We start from the raw sequence: 19404 nt of genomic DNA on the forward strand, positions 1-19404 counted from the left end.
CATTCAGCCCATCGAGTCTGCACCGGCTCTTGGAAAGAGCACCCTACCCAAGGTCAACACCGCCACCCTATCCCCATAACCCAGTAACCCCACCCAACACTAAGGGCAATTTTGGACACTAAGGGCAATTTATCATGGCCAATCCACCTAACCCGCACATCTTTTGACTGTGGGAGGAAACCGGAGCACCCGGAGGAAACCCACGCACACACGGGGAGGATGTGCAGACTCCGCACAGACAGTGACCCAAGCCAGAATCGAACCTGGGACCCTGGAGCTGTGAAGCAATTGTGCTATCCACAAGGCTACCGTGCGGTCAACATGTGGGAGGCTTTCAAGTGTCAGTTGAAAGGAATTCAGGACCGGCATGTTCCTGTGAGGAAGAAGGATAAATACGGCAATTTTCGGGAACCTTGGATAACGAGAGATATTGTAGGCCTCGTCAAAAAGAAAAAGGAGGCATTTGTCAGGGCTAAAAGGCTGGGAACAGACAAAGCCTGCGTGGAATATAAGGAAAGTAGGAAGGAACTTAAGCAAGGAGTTAGGAGGGCTAGAAGGGGTCACGAAAAGTCATTGGCAAATAGGGTGAAGGAAAATCCCAAGGCTTTTTACACGTACATAAAAAGCAAGAGGGTAACCAGGGAAAGGGTTGGCCCACTGAAGGATAGGCAAGGGAATCTATGTGTGGAGCCAGAGGAAATGGGCGAGGTACTAAATGAATACTTTGCATCAGTATTCACCAAAGAGAGGAAATTGGTAGATGTTGAGTCTGGAGAAGGGTGTGTAGATAGCCTGGGTCACATTGAGATCCAAAAAGACGAGGTGTTGGGTGTCTTAAAAAATATTAAGGTAGATACGTCCCCAGGGCCTGATGGGATCTACCCCAGAATACTGAAGGAGGCTGGAGAGGAAATTGCTGAGGCCTTGACAGAAATCTTTGGATCCTCACTGTCTTCAGGGGATGTCCCAGAGGACTGGAGAATAGCCAATGTTGTTCCTCTGTTTAAGAAGGGTAGCAAGGATAATCCAGGGAACTACAGGCCGGTGAGCCTTACTTCAGTGGTAGGGAAATTAATGGAGAGAATTCTTCGAGACAGGATCCACTCCCATTTGGAAGCAAATGGACGTATTAGTGAGAGGCAGCATGGTTTTGTGAAGGGGAGGTCGTGTCTCACTAACTTGATAGAGTTTTTCGAGGAGGTCACTAAGATGATTGATGCAGGTAGGGCAGTGGATGTTGTCTATATGGACTTCAGTAAGGCCTTTGACAAGGTCCCTCATGGTAGACTAGTACAAAAGGTGAAGTCACATGGGATCAGGGGTGAGCTGGCAAGGTGGATACAGAACTGGCTAGGTCATAGAAGGCAGAGAGTAGCAATGGAAGGATGCTTTTCTAATTGGAGGGCTGTGACCAGTGGTGTTCCACAGGGATCAGTGCTGGGACCTTTGCTGTTTGTGGTATATATAAATGATTTGGAGGAAAATGTAACTGGTCTGATTAGTAAGTTTGCAGACGACACAAAGGTTGGTGGAATTGCGGATAGCGATGAGGACTGTCAGAGGATACAGCAGGATTTAGATTGTTTGGAGACTTGGGCGGAGAGATGGCAGATGGAGTTTAATCCGGACAAATGTGAGGTAATGCATTTTGGAAGGTCTAATGCAGGTAGGGAATATATAGTGAATGGTAGAACCCTCAAGATTATTGAAAGTCAAAGAGATCTAGGAGTACAGGTCCACAGGTCATTGAAAGGGGCAACACAGGTGGAGAAGGTAGTGAAGAAGGCATACGGCATGCTTGCCTTCATTGGCCGGGGCATTGAGTATAAGAATTGGCAAGTCATGTTGCAGCTGTATAGAACCTTAGTTAGGCCACACTTGGAGTATAGTGTTCAATTCTGGTCGCCACACTACCAGAAGGATGTGGAGGCTTTAGAGAGGGTGCAGAAGAGATTTACCAGAATGTTGCCTGGTATGGAGGGCATTAGCTATGAGGAGTGGTTGAATAAACTCGGTTTGTTTTCACTGGAACGAAGGAGGTTGCGGGGAGACCTGATAGAGGTATACAAAATTATGAGGGGCATAGACAGAGTGGATAGTCAGAGGCTTTTCCCCAGGGTAGAGGGGTCAATTACTAGGGGCATAGGTTTAAGGTGAGAGGGGCAAGGTTTAAAGTAGATGTACGAGGCAAGTTTTTTACGCAGAGGGTAGTGGGTGCCTGGAACTCGCTACCGGAGGAGGTGGTGGAAGCAGGGACGATAGTGACATTTAAGGGACATCTTGACAAATACATGAATAGGATGGGAATAGAGGGATACGGACCCAGGAAGTGTAGAAGATTGTAGTTTAGTCGGGCAGCATGGTCGGCATGGGCTTGGAGGGCCGAAGGGCCTGTTCCTGTGCTGTACATTTCTTTGTTCTTTGTTTTGTTGTTCATTCGTGGTCTCGAGGCTTGGACTGGTGCTCTGCTGCCTTGTGCACTTTGATCTGCTGACGCCTAGAAAATAGAGAATAGAGTTTGAGTTGGCGCGCACGAGCTGCATAAGACTGCATGTGATTGTCTGGATTTGATGAAGTGATGGAGCAGTGATCTGTATGGTTGGTGAGACAATCTCATCTCCTCTTCTCCATAGGAGCGATCCCCATCCTCCCCACCAAGCTCAAAATCAGTGAGGGCAATAATGTCAGCCATCCCTCCCCCGGTCTGTGATCTTTCATGCCTGTTGTTTTCCAGCTTGGCCTGTACGAAGATGAAAGAAAGGCATGTGATGAGAAGGGATGGAGCAAAGGTTGGGGAAGATGCATGTCCCCTGTGGTGACTGTTGAGCCCTCCCAGAGTGCCAGTGGAGTGTGAGCAATATAATAAATGAAATGGTGGTGATATGAAAGTCCCTGTGAGAGAATGAGTGCTGATATATCTCCCTCACTAATGGTTGCATAGCCGTTTGAGTGAATGATGCCATTATGACAGTTTGATATTGGAGGGAGTTCAAGGATGACTTCCCCTGGCCAAGCGGATGAGATCATTCATCCTCTTCCTGCACTGGATGGCGTTTCAGGCACAGTTGCCAACTGCGCTGACAAGCTCTGCATCCCAGACGAGAGATGTGAGACTGGTGTGCTCCCTGGACCTATCCCTGAAATGCAGGACATGCTGTGTGCCCGCGGTCCTCTGATGACTCGATGGGCCGAATGGCCTAATTCTGTTCCTATATCTTATGATCAAGGCCTTGAGGGTCTGGGGTGCCTCCTTCTTCTTGAGGCTTTTGGCTTCTGAAAGACACCTCTGCACGTGTCCTGGGACAGGTGGAAAGGGTGAGATGTATGTGTTGGAGTGGCATTTAAATATGGCACCTGGACTTTTGACCCCGCCTGCTGACGGGGTGGATGAATGAGCTCCCAACTCACCATGTGGTTCGGCTTGATACTTGTCTGTGCGTAATTAATAAGCTACCAGACACAGAATGAGGCATGAGTTCCCACCATTCTGGTCAACAGGGTGGGCACCGCCAAAACCTCCCATCAACACACTTAGCCTCATAAATGGAAAATTCCACCCATCAGTGTAGCTCATCCCCAATTCTTGCAATGATAAAAACATTTTCCCAGCAGTTTGGCAGACAATACTGTAAATTGGAGCAATTCCTGATTCCTTGGAAAATCACGCTTTCCATAACAGAATTGGAGATTGTACCCTAATCATTCAAGGTATATTTAGAATAAAATGGAAATGCACTGGAAATGCACTCAAAGTTTTGTTGGCAATAATTTATCATATTCAAAAAAAATTACAGGAAAAAGATCACATTCCACTTCTTCAGCTTCCTGGTGCTTTGGAGAGGTTTGGACCCCCCCCCCCCCTCCATCTTTTAAATTTGTTATATACTTACAAATAATCCGTCCTTGCTCAGCTGCATGTTTGCAAGATTTGAATAGGAAAGTATAATTTACCTAATTTGCAAGACAGTTTCAGCACGCTTCATTGATCATGATAGAAATGCTGACCAATTTTATTTGGATTGAACCTTCTTCCCTTTGATTTCAACCATAATCAAAGCATTCGAAGAGGCTAATTGTTGCCCGGGGAATCTCAAAGCTCCACGTGTGATTGCTTAGTGGACAGAAAAACAAACGTATTTTAGTGGAACAGTATGAAATCCTCAGGTTTATTTTATTTTGTGCCACATGCTCACAAAAACACATCTGCTAGTATTTAATTTACAAAGTGCAGGAAGGCAGCCACCAAAAGAACCAGACCACAGAGTATAAACAAAACGGGATCCAAATGTCTTTTTACATACAAATAAAATGTTGTTTAATGGGCACAACTGCTGGTCACCATAGCCTGATCAGTGGGTAGGATTGCTCTAAGTATACAATAAAGAGGAGATAGACTTATAATTTACTGGGTGGACTTCACAGTATTGAAGCACTTAAAAAATGAAAGTGCCTCTATAACTTCCTTCTTTACAGTGTTATTTCCTCCTCGTATTTTACGTCTCTCATTCTCCCTTGCTCCGTTGTTAGTTGAAGTGTGGGCAGGTACAACTCATGCCAGGCCTCTGCCAATGCTTAGCTGTAATCGCCTGTTGGGAGGTTCCTGACTACAATCTAGAGTGGATCGCTCTGTGATGCTACCCCCGCACCCATCCCACCTCTCCACCGTCCCCCCACTCTCCACCCCCCCCCCCCCCCCACTCCCCCCCTCACTTTGAAGAAATGCATTCCATCGCCGTACCACCAAGATTGGGGACTCATCATATCAAACTGAATTGGCGATCTCTCACTCTGTAAAATTACAGCACGATGTGCCCATGTACTTTGCTGCATAAAACTTACTGTTGATAAACATCTACTTCCTGGCTCCATGGAAGTCTTATTTTTTTAAAAAACATTTAACATTGTTTAAACAAAAACTGACATCCAGATTAGAATTGGATTGATGGAGCAGCGAAGAGGGGTATGAGTAAATTAACTTTTCCTCACAGAGGGCAATGGTCAAAGGGAGTGTGGGTCAGATAAACTGCGGCCAGACCGCTGGAGAGCTACCTCCTATCAATGGTTCCTCTGGGAAAGGCTGCTCGCTGGGAACATTGAATTTCTTCAAGAATATATCAGGCAGGTTATTTCTACAATGATTCAGCTGAAGCTTCAAATCACCAAAGTAAGCTTGAAATTAGATTGCCATCTTGAAATCACTTTGGGAGGTCTGCTATTTTTTAATAATGAACTAATTTAAAATTTACTATTTTGGGTCTCATCTTAGTGACATTTAGGGGCGTCTTGACAAATACATGAATAGGATGGGAATAGAGGGATACGGACCCCGGAAGTGTAGAAGATTTTAGTTTTGACGGGCAGCATGGTCGGCACGGGCTTGGAGGGCCGAAGGGCCTGTTCCTGTGCTGTACTTTTCTTTGTTCTTTGTTCTGCTGTGAAATAAATTGGGATTGCACCGCAACTATTGCACTCAGTTCCATCCCAAAATTGCAATTGGTGTTCTATGTTATTGGGAGCTGATTTGCATATTTAAAAGGCTGACACCTGATACAGGTGAGCACTTTGACCTTTCACCATTTGGCCCCATTGAAAATAACAGTAACCAGAAAGCCTGGGTTGACACGTGTGGGTCCATTTTGAGGGCATTACTTCATGAATGCCAATTTGACCAAGTTAAAGTCCATCACAGTTATCAGATGCAAACAATTCTGAATCATCTTCCATTTGCAACCCCATGTTCTTAATTTCAAGACTGAAATTTAGTTGCATTTATATGCTGCACACATATATCCACAAGATGCCCAAATCTGAATAAGGGACCATAATTGCTATTAAAATAACATTGAAGTTAGTGGCGTTCACCATAATATATGTGTGAATGTAACAGCAAGTTCAGACAAGCACCAATGCATGGTTAAATGCTAATATTATGAACCCTGATTGATATTTCAAGGCAAAATTAGGTGGAGCATGTGCTGTGCACTCTGATGAATTTTATTTGTATTATAACAGATGACAGCAAATTGGTACGGTTTTGAATTAGTTTCAAATGTGGGACAGATCTACAATTCACTGAGTGGGAATCTGGCTGGGAATCTGGCTGGATGGTTCAAAACCGAACACCATCAATGTAAATAAAATGAAGTTCAGTCCTACTTGTGAACCAACTCGCAATGTTTCCTTATTTAGATGAAGCGTTTGTTGGCACAATCGATTGTTGGATGTGCCACTTTATCAAAGCTTACCCCCATTATTGGCTAGCGAGGAAGATTGTCTTCCGCAAGTCCGTAGACAGCTGATGAGACTGATTCGGGATCTGCAGACTTTGTGGAACGTCGGGCCATGTGGGATGTCTGGTCATGTGTTATGTGACCATTTTGTAACTGTGCGTCAATGCCAGATCATGACTATAATAATAATCTTTATTGTCACAAGTAGGCTTACATTAACACTGCAATGAAGTTAATGTGAAAATCCCCTAGTCGCTACATTCCGGCACCTGTTCGGGTACACAGAGGGAGAATTCAGAATGTCCAATTCACCTAACAGCACGTCATTCGGGACTTGTGAGAGGAAACCGGAGCACCCGGAGGAAACCCACGGGGTGAGCGTGCAGGCTCCGCACAGACAGTGACCCAAGCTGGAAATCGAACCTGGGACCCTGGCGCTGTGAAGCAACAGTGCTAACCACTGTGCTACCGTGCTGCCTAAGGTTTCCAGGCAACATAATCCTGCTCCCGTTAACATTGGCTGGTCACCGAAGGGTTTGGGAGATGCTCTCGGAAAGAAAGAGGCCAGTGCGTGACATCTTTTAACACAGCATCTAGGTGGCCCCCAGATACACTGCCCCAGAGCTCGTTAGGGAGATTAGGGGCCAATATTTAATCCCAATAATGCCTGTTCTTTCCATGATTTCTGGATTGTGGGAGTTCCTTGTGTGGAACATTCTGATGTAATGCAGAAAGATTTACAACTGTTATTCAGGCCAGCATTCTTTAAAGAAGAGATGTAACTGGGATGGATCGCCAGACCTATCTTCAATATTGCATTCAATTCTATATTTACAAATATTCTTCTTTTATGCTGATTAATCATTTTCGCTAGAAATAACCTTAGCCCAACTTGGGATGCAGCCTTGCATTGTCAGAATTCCCATGGAAAATATTTTCAACCTGCCAATTTGGCTGGCTATGGACAGAAACCCCCAGATTAAAATGTAAAACTATCTGCAGTAATTGCAGGACACTTGGAAAGCTCGCACTTCCAGGTTTCTTGACTTCAAAACACTGGACCCCACAGAAGAATGCACACCTGAGCTGTCAATCAGGCTTCCACTTCAGCTCCCAACATTCCAACTCTTTCAACGCAGCCTTTAAAGTGACACCTCATCAATTTTGTTTTACATTATAAATCAGATTTAAAAATATAAAACCAATGAATTGAGCCATTTCTGAAAGCTTACCAGTGTCAGTGAATCTTTTTAAATGGTTTGACGGAATTATTTGGGGCTTTTTAACCATTGGCTCATTGCAGCTTTTCTAAGTTGCATTTAAACAGTGAATACTGATGATATTGGGCAGGAGTTTCCCATTCGTGCTCCAAATGGAGTGGTGGGCGGGAAAGGTGGCACTTACTCTGCTGAGCGCAATGGTGAGTTTTGCCCGGTATTGGCCGTTCCTCGCCTCCTTACCGATGCACAAACTGGAAGCCTCTGATTCACCTACCCTGTTGTGACCTCAGTGGTTCTTTCCTCTCGATGCCATATTTAAATTACAACCACAGTCAGCCTTCTCGATGTCTCCAGGCCAGGATAGCACCAAGGAAGAAATGACCCTCAAAGGCAAGAAGAGTGCGGCTCCCATGTTCAGTGAAGCTTCGCTGGGCCACCTGCTGGGCATAGGCGAGGCTCCGCCGAGATGTCCTCTACCCCGATTATTGCTGGATGAGGTGTACCAATGCCACCACCCTGGCTTGGGAGGTGGTGGCTTCGGCAATCAGCGCAGAAAAGATCTGCAATTAAGTGCCGGAAGAGGAAGAATGATCTCATCCATTCCACCAGGTAAGGCCAACATCTACATTACCCTCAACTCACACATTCACAGGTCCATTGGACTTAACAGGATAACACTCCGCAGGGATCTCACACACTGCCAAATTAAGGCACGTCACCATTCACTCTCTTACGCACACATTCACATCTCTACCTGGCCTCATCTTCTGTGTACATCACAGCCTTATCCCGTTCACTGGGCCACTCAGCATGCACACAATGCTGGCATCCTTACCCTCTGCCCTGGCATGTGCCTGGCTCACAATCTCTCCATTTATCTTCATGCAGGACAAGCTTGTGCACAATAAGAGGAAAGGTCCTAGACTGGGGGTGGGATGACTGAAATTAAGACCCTCATTCCATACGAGGAGTGTGCCATTGCACTGGCTGGAGAAGACAGAGATCCTGCATGTGGTGACGGTAAGATAGGGGGTGCCAACCCAAGTGAGGACCCTGCACCAGCTCATCCCTCAGACAACTGAACTGTGAGTCCTGTCTGATATCTTCCTGTCACTTGCCATGCTTAATTAATTCAAACTTCCTTTCATAAGCACCTCTGGAAAGTGTCCAGGAGCATCACCCAGCTGGCCCACCTTGCCAGCCCTGCAGACACCTTGGAGTTAGAAGAACAGGAGAGCACTTTTGAAAATCCATCACAACGCTCACCCATACCCTCCACCAGTGCAGAAACACACACTTTGCATGCTCCTGATTCCAGAATAACTTTGGGGTCACAAGCTGGTGAACACAGTGTACAATCTGGTCTACAGAAGGCAGAGGCAGGGACATCCATGTAGCCAGTGCTCAGAGGATGGCTGGAGGCCAGGATTCTGTTGAGTCCGAGTCTGACGACGAGCCTCTGGCTCAGGGCTAACTCAGCTGTTGGAGCTTCAGTGACAGTCAATGGAATATCAGGATGGGATGTCAGCTGCTTTGCACAGATTACAACAAACTATGGAGGAATCCATCTGCGTTCAGTCTGAGGTGATACTGTAGGCATGCCAATGCACCAAGGTTAACATTGGTAGGATGGCAGCTGCCATGGAGACCTTGTTCAAGGACATCGGCCTTACACTGCCAGAGAAGCACACTCTATCGCTGTAGCCATTGTTGGCATCCATCAGTGGCTACATGAGAGGGAGGAAAGGCAACCAGATCTCACTCCAGCTTACTTACCTCCTCAAAGAGTCAGCCAGGCACCCTGGGGTGCCCATTGGGAGGGGAACCAGCATGTGAACACTTCAGGGCCACCCACACAAGTAACTCAGGCACTGTCTAGCTGATCCCAACCCTTTCCTCCAGTGACCCTATCAGCTTCAGCTCCACAGGCAGAGGAGGGCGCAACTGCCCCACAGCAGGAGAGCCAAATCAGGCCAGGGCCCCCCAGGTCTTGGCCGTTCAGAGGACGCCTGCCAAAATCAAAAGGTTACCTCCACCTCTGCTGTGGATGCTGGGGATGCGCTGAGATTTAGTGGTAGATTAAAGAAAATTAAGAAATACTAGGAGGATGACAGTGGCTCGGGTATTACCCACATGTTGTAAACTTTGCACTAATGTAAATAGAATACCGACCAGTTCACAACTTGGGTGTATGCCTCCTCTTTATGATCAGCTATGTTGTTATCTATCAGATGTGACACAATGGTCCCAAAAGCTACTTACAGATATCAAGATCAGGAGCCTCGGATTGATGTGGTCAGCTTCCACATCACCACAGTGTGTGTGTGCACCCAACAGCATTGATGCCTCATCCTTAATGTCACGTCTGCTTGTGTGAGCAGCTTCATTCACATGATGTGCAGCTTGGTGTATTCATCATTCTTGCCTGTTTCAGATTGAGGCTATGTTCGTTTGTCTCACCTGCATTATTTTAAGGTGAAGGTCTCTTTTCCATTAAGACATGTGTAAAGACATGGGGAAGGATTATAGATCCTCACACTCCATTCACTTACTGTCCACTGGCAGGATTTTCCATCTATCAGATCTTGCTCAGAGATCGTGTGCAATCCTTTCCACCTTGTGTGCATCCCGTTCTCACAGTGCACAATTATTAAGCTCAGTGACAAATGTCAGCACCTTCCCACACTTAAGTTCTGAAGCTCTGACCCGCAAAGGTACTTCATTTTTTGGGCCCTCAAGTCTCCAACCTTCTGCCTTTCCAATCTTGTAGTTGTCTGCATTGCAGACACAAGGCTCTCGTCACAATATTGGGATGCAGAGCCACATGTATTGAGTAGCCTCCCCTCACCTATACCCTCACTGAAGTCATTGAAGATGTTTTTTTTTCATAGGAGCGGAAGTTAGGCCATTCGGCCCATCGAGTCCACTCCACCATTCAATCATGGCTGATTTCAATTCCATTTACCCGCTCTCTCTCCATAGTCCTTAATTCCTCGAGAAATCAAGAATTCATCAACTTCTGTCTTAAAGACACTCAACGTCCCGGCCTCCACCGCCCTCTGTGGCAATGAATTCCACAGACCCACCACTCTCTGGCTGAAGAAATTTATCCTCATCTCTGTTCTAAAGTGACTCCCTTTTACTCTAAGGCTGTGCCCCCGGGTCCTCGTCTCCCCTGCTAATGGAAACAACTTCCCTACGTCCACCCTATCTAAGCCATTCATTATCTTGTAAGTTTCTATTAGATCTCCCCTCAACCTCCTAAACTCCAATGAATATAATCCCAGGATCCTCAGACGTTCATCGTATGTTAGGCCTACCATTGGCCATGGTAGATTAAGTGGATTGGCCATGATAAATTGCCCCTTCATGTCCAAAGATGTGCATGTTAGGTTATGGGATTACGGGGCTAGGGATAGGGCGGGGTGGACACTTGTAAATGGGCAGAGTACTATTGGAAGGGTTGGTGCAGACTCAATGGGCCGAATGGCCTCCCTAGGCACTGTAGGGATTCTATGTTCTATGTGTACATCTTTCCTCATTAGGCAATACGCAATTCAATTTGATGCCTCTTTACCTGCACCCCAGTGCAGCGCACCAATCTTCCAAATGATCCTCAGAGCCATCGCCAGTTGAGCAATTCCTCGGGTTAATTGTGCGCTGCGCCATCCCTTCAGGTTGCAAGATGGTGGTGCCAAGGCCTCACAGACCCTCCCTGTGTCAGTGTGATAATCCTTGCCATTGCCCTGGGCTGCATTATGTTCAGGTTTCCCTCCCTCCAAGGATTCTTAAGGCTTCCTCTCTAAAGCTTTACACCATTTTGAGTATGGAGGATATCTCTGTGCAACCCCCGAATGCATTGAGACAGTTGTACCAATGCAGCATTGGTAGATTAGCTCACCCCTTCTGCAGCCCAATTGCACCTTCAGTTTCTGAGCCCACCCCAACCCCCCATGAAACCATTGAAATGCCCTATAATTCCTTTTAACCATCTACAGCCTACCCTGACTGTGTGTGTGCCAACCATGGGCCATTAGTGAGCCAGGATGCTGCCAGACTGAAGTGCCTGTTATAATGACCATGCCCTACACACAGATGACATTATTTGCCACCCCCCTCCCTTGCCTAGGACAGAGACAGCACTTGCAAGGTCAGCACTGTTAAAGAAAGCACCTGCCATCTTCCAATTCTAGCACCAGAACGTTCTTGACCCTCTCCGAGACACTCTTCCCCACTCTGGCCCAGAGGACACTTCCTACCTGCACCCACCATATCATGTGATGGAGTGCATTCTTTGTCACTTTTGTCCACATTCCCATGGAGGCCTTGCCATGCGTCCCTTCCACAGCTCCCCTTCTTACTGCTGGTCGGGCAGGTACAGTCTTGCCTGCTATACCTCACTGAGAGCAATGTGGTGCAGTCATAGTATCATAATTTACAGTGCAGAAGGAGGCTATTTGGCCCATCGAGTCTGCACCGGCCCTTTGAAAGAGCACCCCACTCAGGCCCACGCCTCCACTCTATCCCCGTAATCCCACCTAACCTTTTTTTGGGACACTAAGGGCAATTGATCGTGGCCAATCCACCTAACCTGCACATCTTTGGACTGTGGGAGGAAACCGGAGCACCTGGAGGAAACTCACGCAGACATGGGGAGAACGTGCAGACTCCGCACAGACAATGACCCAAGCCGGGAATCGAACCTGGGACCCTAGTGCTGTGAAGCAACAGTGCTAATACTGTGCTACTGTGCCGCTCTATGTTGTGCGAAGCCAGGCGCAGAGTCAAGGTGCCACGAGCGCTGTGGGATGAATGCTAGATAACAACCCTCAAAGCCACGAGCAAAGTGCTGGTCGGCAGGTGAATGTCACTTATATACCATTGTGAAACTTGTCAGTCTAATTAGACACCAGCGTGACCTCTTGATCCAGTGAGGGGGGGCAAGCAGGTTTTGTAATGAGTATTCATCACATTTAATTCTGTTCAAATTACCTTTGTAATATTGCATGTCAGGAAACACACTCCACCATTGAAGGCCAAGGTGGACAATAGGAACCTGTTTTCCCGCTAACGTAAACCTGATTTTTTTGTTCTTGTGATATTTTCTGATCTTTCCCAGCCATTAAGTGGGGCAAATGAGCAGGAATTACGTAAACAGACAAAGAGAACAGAATTATCACGCAGAGTGAAACAGAAATAACCACAGCAGTAGCCTGGGCTTATCTCTGTTGATGATGACTCAGCTCAGTCATGCTACCAGCAACGAAAGAGAAAATGCTGGAAAATCTCAGCAAGTCTGGCAGCATCTGTAGGGGGAGAAATGTTTTGAGTCCGATGACTCTTTGTCAAAGCTAATAGACAGAGAAAGTGGGAAATATTTATACTGTGGAGTGAGAATGAAAGATGAGTCATAGCTACAGAAACCCAGGGAAACCGGGTGCTAATGGCCACAGAAACCAAGGGGAAAGAATGCTAATGGCAGTCCCCAGAGAGGACAAAAGATGTGAAAGGTCAAACAGCAGAGAAACTAACATCAGAGGATGAACTGTGGGTGTGGGGGGAGGGGAAGGGGGAAGCAAAGAGGAGAAAGGCGCAGGAGCGGGGATAAGATTGGGGGGGGGGAAATTAAATGTATATTAAGAAAGAAACAAATGGGAAAAGACAGTTAAAATGAAATGGGATGAAAACAAATGGGTCGAGGTGGGGTAGAGCTGATCATCTGAAGTTGTTGAATTCGATGTTGAGACCGGAAGGCTGTAGCGTGCCTCACCGGAAGATTAAATGTTGTTCCTCCGGTTTGCGTTGAGCTTCACTGGAACATTGCAGCAGGCCAAGAACAGACATGTGGGCATGGGAGCAGGGTCTTTTGTTAAAATGGCAAGCAACAGGAAGGTCACGGTCCTGAATGCACACAGACCGAAGATGCTCAGCAAACTGGCCGTACCAGCCTCCCCGAACAGGCGCCGGAATGTGGCGACTAGGGGCTTTTCACAGTAACTTCATTTGAAGCCTACTTGTGACAATAAGCGATTTCCATTTCCATTTCCATTTCCAAAGCGATCACCCAGTCTGCGTTTGGTCTCTCCGATATAGAGGAGACCACATTGGGAGCAGCGAATGCAGTAGACCAAATTGGAAGAGATGCAAGTGAAACGCCGCTTAACCTGGAATGAGTGTTTTGGGCCTGGGATGGTAAGCATGGAAGAGGTAAAGGGGCAGGTGTTACATCTTCTGCGATTGCTACCAGCAATACTTTCCAGGCTACTTCTCAGCAAACCACCAGCAGAGGCTGTTTAAAGAAGAAAAAAAGAAATGGACAGGGAAACAAAGATAGATCTGAAAACAGTGTTGTAGTGCCGAGTTATTCTGAAATGTTATCCTTATCCAGATTCTAATTGGCCTGATGTGAATTACCAGAAATTTACATTGTTACAGAGGAGAAAGTGGAAATATCTGTGGCAGTCGCATTAATTAGGTCACAACCAGGATATGTTGGGGCCTTGGTCTCTTCCACCTGGCCAAATACCATATGCTATGGGCGGGGTTCATGGAGACAACTTCCACGCCAGGGGTTTCCTCAGCACTACTCCCTCAGCACTAGTGTGGAGTCCACTAAACTCGCAACGTGCTGGGAGAAACAAGATACATCAGCTACCTGATTACTGGAAATGCTTGCCATGCAAGCTCAGTCTGCTATCATCTTGGATCTAGGTGCCAGCATTGACAGAGGCTTCCAGAGCATCCCATAATTCCTGCAACCTGTTCTCATGCAGGATCATAGGTGTGTTGAAACACCAGAAGAGTGCCATAAAAGAACTCGTATTTATGTAATGGCCTGGATTTAGCAGTGAGCTGCGAAAGGACAATGCTCGTTGCTGACCTCAAAGAAAGCTGCTAGCAAATAATTCGCCAAATGTGTGGCATTGACACCACTAAGGGATCTCTGGAATCCATGAACAGTAAAGCCACCAAGCAAGTCATGCAGCCAATCAGAATGAAGAATTCTCATGGACAGCAGACTAAGAAGTAAAAAATGCTGGTTATCGTTCACCTTTTAATCAATTTACATTGAACAAAGTAAAGATTGGGGCCTGCCAATGTTTTCAAAGTAGAAACTGAAATATGACAAACTTTTTTTATTGAAAAGCAGAATACTACGAATGTCGACAATCTGAAATAAAGACCGAAATTGCTGGAAATACAGTTTATGGTCGAGGAGAGAAACAGAGTTAATGCTTCAGATCTGTGACTTCTAAACACTCATGGAACTTTTAGAAGGAATTTTTATTAAGGAAAGCCCCATCAAAAAATTCCCATAAATACTAGTCATTTATTAGAATACCAACCTATAGCCAGTATACAACAGGAGTTTCTGTGCCTGTAGCTTATGATAGTTTATTTCTTCACACTTCATTTCCTTTACTATATGAATATCTTCAGATGTGGAAATAACCCCCTAGGAGGGGTTATAGGGTTACGGGGATAGGGTGGAAGTGAGGGTTTAAGTGGGTTGGTGCAGACCCGATGGGCCGAATGGCCTCCTTCTGCACTGTCTGTTCTATGTCCTATGTTCTAAATGCTCCAACATTCATCTCACCTGTTTTGGAATGATTATTTATACTTTCTTTAGGCCTTTTCCCTCACTGCATTTATTATTTCCTAATTGATAGGTGTCAAGAAGTTGGGGTATAATGAAAATTAAAGTAAAGTGATAGGGATTGAGCCACACTGAGGGCCTTTGATATGCAGATTAGTCATGAAGGCCCCACCTTCTCAACTGTGCCCCTCGCCTGAGGTGTGGTGACCCTCAGGTTAAACCACCACCAGTCACCTCTCCCCACTCGAGGGGGAAAGCAGCCTGTGGTCATCTGGGACTATTGTAGTTGATTGTAATTTTTGTTACCTTTCTTGTTGTGTGTTATACAGTTTAATAAACGTTTGTTACTTGAATGATCGCAAGACTGGAGCTTTCCTCACTGGTTTTCATCCTTTTCCTCACATTATACCAAACTGCAAAATAAACAGTTAAGAGCAGGCGTTCCAAGTTTCCTTTCTGGGATTTGGGATACCCTCGCATTTAACAACCGCGCGGGTTCTTAACACAGGTTTGATAGGGTGAAAATGTTTTACCGGTGACTGTCACGGCTGCTCTGTGTCTGGGTATTGGGAAGTACTACCGTGACTGGTTCTCTTATTTCTTTCCCCTTCTGTGAGGCAATTATCCACATTTACTTCTGATGGAGATCGAGAATTTATTATGAATGGAATCAACGCGTGAATCGTTGCTCTCTCGTTGTGTCGCATGCCAATGTGCAACACCAGTTGGGTCACATAACTTGCCAGGATTGCAAGAGACTCGACGAACCCTTCAGAAAAGATGAAAGGTTAAAGTTGTGCAGATCTTTTAAAATCACCCCCATGGTGAATCCTGAGCAATTATATTGCTTTATGTACATTATTTTAAATGAAAGGGGGCCCACCCACAGCTGTAATGATCCTTGTATTTTCAACCACCTGTAATTTGACTTCCAGTGAAGCTGCTGAAGATCATCTGTTTCCAAGTAACTTTGGGACTAATTAGGAGAATGAGGACGTGAGTTTGTTTTTCTTTCGGGCTGTTGGCCCTCACGATCCTTTCTAACAGCCTTTCTCTCACCTTGCACCTCAGAGACAACATATATTATTTTACCAAGGGAAGCGTATGCCTGCTTGTCCTTTGAGATTTCAAGATACAAGGAAATAATTGCCCATAAGTAAGGAAGAGAGCCATTATTTAATCAATAGATTGTGACCACAGAGGAAAAGATTGCCCTAGAAAAAACAAACATCTAAACGTCCACATTCTGCAAAAACAAAGAAAGATTACTTTCAGATCTGAGAAAGCACGTCGCTGGTTTGATGTGATGGAAGATTGACGTTGGAAATTGACACAATTTCAAGGTAGAATAACATAGAAAAAATTATATGTGATAAACTGGCTAGGTAGATTGAAGTTGTGAAACAAGAAAGTGCTTGACTGGGCCAGCTGTTTATTTTGAATAGTTCAAAGAGATTTTTGTCTCATTTGAATGATCCTTAATCAAAGGTGTCTGAATATGCCATACCTATGTACAATGCCACAGTGTGAATTGTTAACTAATGCTTGTAGATATGATTTCAATTTAAAATGCTTTACACCACGATGGTTTGCATCAAATGCAAGTCCAGGGGCAAACATTTTTAGATTGCAAAATCTGGATCTGTAGTGTCACTGGTGCCGGCGGTATGGAAACAAAGCCCTAAGCGCCTCTTCTTTATCATGGATGTCCAATCGCTCAATACCTCCATTCCCCACCAGGATGGTCTTAGGGCTCTCCGCTTCAGTCCTTGCACTGTTCATTGGCTGCATCAACAAAGGGCCTGAAATTTTGAGTGGCAAGTGCCACCTGCAGCAAATTGGACTCTTTAAAGGGGAAGTACACTACCGAAGTGGTGAGTTTTTCAAAAGTTGGTCTGGGTTATGACACTTTGAGAAATGGCTAAACATGCAAGATTGTGAGCACCGAAGTTTTCAGATAATGCACAGAGGGTCTTGGTAAAATAGGTGAAAAGAATGGGAACATTCAGGGACTGTAGTGGGCAGGAAGACCTCTGGAATTATGCTCAGGAGGCAGTGGGAACAGTAGGAGTCAGTGCCAGAAATGCGGCAAGAGCATGGAAGCGGAGCAGAAAAAAGTTTAATGATCTGGCATGGGCTGCCAAGATGAGTTAATTTATCCTTAAATGGCACATCCTAACAACAGGAACCTTGGGCGGGATTCTCTGACCCCCCGCCGGGTGGAGAATCGCCGAGGGGTGGCGTAAATCCCGCCCCGACATTCTCTGGCCCCCCACAAAATCCTGTCGACGTGAATCGCGCCGCGCGCCTCACAGAATTGGGAGGACTGGCACAATGCAATGGGCCCCGGGGCCGCCCCAATTCTCCATGGGTCACGCCGGCGTAAATCGAACCACCTATTTAACGGCATCAACCAGTCGTGCTGGTTGACGCCGGCCAGCGTGGAGATAGGGGTTGGCGTGGGGCGGCCGCCGGAGAGGGGACAGCATGGCCGCAGTTGGCGGGGGGGGGGTCACAGGAGACGTTGGAGTTTGCGTGCCGGGGAGGAGGGAGGGGCTGGGGAGGGAGGAGGGGGGGAGGAGCTGGGGAGGCAGGGGGAGGGGCTTGGGAGGCGGGGGGAGGGGCTGGGGATGTGGGGGGAGGGGCTGGGGAGGCAGGGGGGGGGGCTGGGGAGGTGGGGGGGAGGGGCTGGGGAGGCGGGGGAGGGGCTGGGGACAGGGGTGGGAGGTGCTGGGGCGGGGGCGGTGGGGCTGAGGGGTGGAGGGGCTGGGTGGGAGGAGCTGGGGAGGGGGGTTGGGGCTGGGGAGGGAGAGGCTGGGGATGGGGGGCTGAGGAGGGGGGGCTGGGGAGGGGAGGGGAGGGGGCTGAGGAGGGCGAGTGATGGAGAGGGTGCATGCCGGAGAGGAGAGGGGGGGTCGGGGAGGGCGAGTGATGGGGAGGGTGCGTGCCGGGGAAGAGAGAGAGGGGGGGGGATTGGGGAGGGTGCATACCGGGGAAGAGAGGAGGGGGGGGGGTTGGGGAGGGTGTGTGCCGGGGAGCAGAGGGGGGGGGGTGGGGAGGGTGCGTGCCGGGGAAGAGAGGGAGGCGGGTATGGGGAGGGTACGTGCTGGAGAAAGTGGGGGGGGGGGGGTTGGTGAGGATGCATGCTGGGGAGGAGAGGGGGGGCCGGGGAGGGAGAGTGATGGGGAGGGTGCGTGCTGGAGAGGAGAGGGGGGGTCGGGGAGGGCGAGTGATGGGGAGGGTGCGTGCCGGGGAAGAGAGGGGGGGGGTTGGGGAGGGTATGTGCCGGGGAGCAGGGGGGTGGGGGGGGGTTGGGGAGGGTGTGTGCCGGGGAGCAGGGGGGTAGGGGGAGGGGTTGGGGAGTGTGTGTGCCGGGGAGCAGGGGGGTGGGGGGGTTGGGGAGGGTGTGTGCCGGGGAGCAGGGGGGTGGGGGGGTGTTTGGGGAGGGTGTGTGCCGGGGAGCAGGGGGGTGGGGGGGGGTTGGGGGGGGTACATGCTGGGAGGAGAGGGGGGGCCGGGGAGGGCGAGTGATGGGGAGGGTGCGTGCCGGAGAGGAGAGGGGGGAGCCGGGGAGGGCGAGTGATGGGGAGGGTGCGTGCTAGGGAGGAGAGGGGGGGGGGCAGTTTGGGCATGGTGCATGCCGGGGAGGGGGGGGTGTTCACCTGGCCAGGTGCCAGCTGGCAACAGTCGCGACCATGCAGCCCATGGCACCTGGCTGCAGGGGGGGGATGTATGGGCAATGATGACACGTCGTCTATCCCCCCCCCCCCCCCTCCCCCCCACCCCCACCCCCTGCAGGCCGTTATGTTTGGTCATCACCCAGTGATGTTGGCTGCCGTGGCGGGAGCCGTATTTCTACATGTTGCCCTGGTGGAGCTGGAGCAGGAGCGTGCCAGGGAGGCGACGGAGGCTGCCGCAGAGGAGCGTGCCGCAGGGAGGCAGGTGGCAGCCACCCAGGCTGGAGGGTCACCCACACGGCAGGACAAGGAGGAAGAGGCGGAGGAGGTGGTGGTGGTGCCACGGCAACGGAGGCGCCCAATGAGGCCCCATGTGTATTGGCCCCGCTCGTCGTACCAGGACCTCACGGACCAGGCATGCAGGAGACTCCTGATGAGCCGGGAAACCGTGGCACACATCTGCCACCTGATGGCACACCTGGCACCGCGTGGCACTGGGTGAGGACACCCTCTCCCCGTGGCTGTCAAGGTTACGGTGGCCCTGAACCTTTATGCCACGGGGTCATTCCAGTTGCCGAGTGGGGACCTGTCTGGCCCCCCACAAAATCCTGTCGACGTGAATCGCGCCGTGCGCCTCACAGAATTGGGAGGACTGGCGCAATGCAATGGGCCCCGGGGCC

The 19404-nt window shown here is 48.5% G+C and overlaps 1 protein-coding gene across 1 annotated transcript in view; it reads right to left on the reverse strand.

The window, feature by feature from the left end:
- LOC140425728 (nucleosome assembly protein 1-like 1-A) overlaps positions 1 to 19404 on the reverse strand; it is a 371940-nt gene that overhangs the window by 22309 nt on the left and 330227 nt on the right. Inside the window, exon 5 of the mRNA XM_072510197.1 lies at positions 2323 to 2497. Within this exon, the coding sequence (XP_072366298.1) occupies positions 2323 to 2497 (175 nt within the window). The remainder of the gene's footprint in view (positions 1 to 2322; positions 2498 to 19404) is intronic.

The sequence above is a fragment of the Scyliorhinus torazame genome, chromosome 1 (assembly GCF_047496885.1).
Source record: "Scyliorhinus torazame isolate Kashiwa2021f chromosome 1, sScyTor2.1, whole genome shotgun sequence".
Lineage (NCBI taxonomy): Eukaryota > Metazoa > Chordata > Chondrichthyes > Carcharhiniformes > Scyliorhinidae > Scyliorhinus > Scyliorhinus torazame.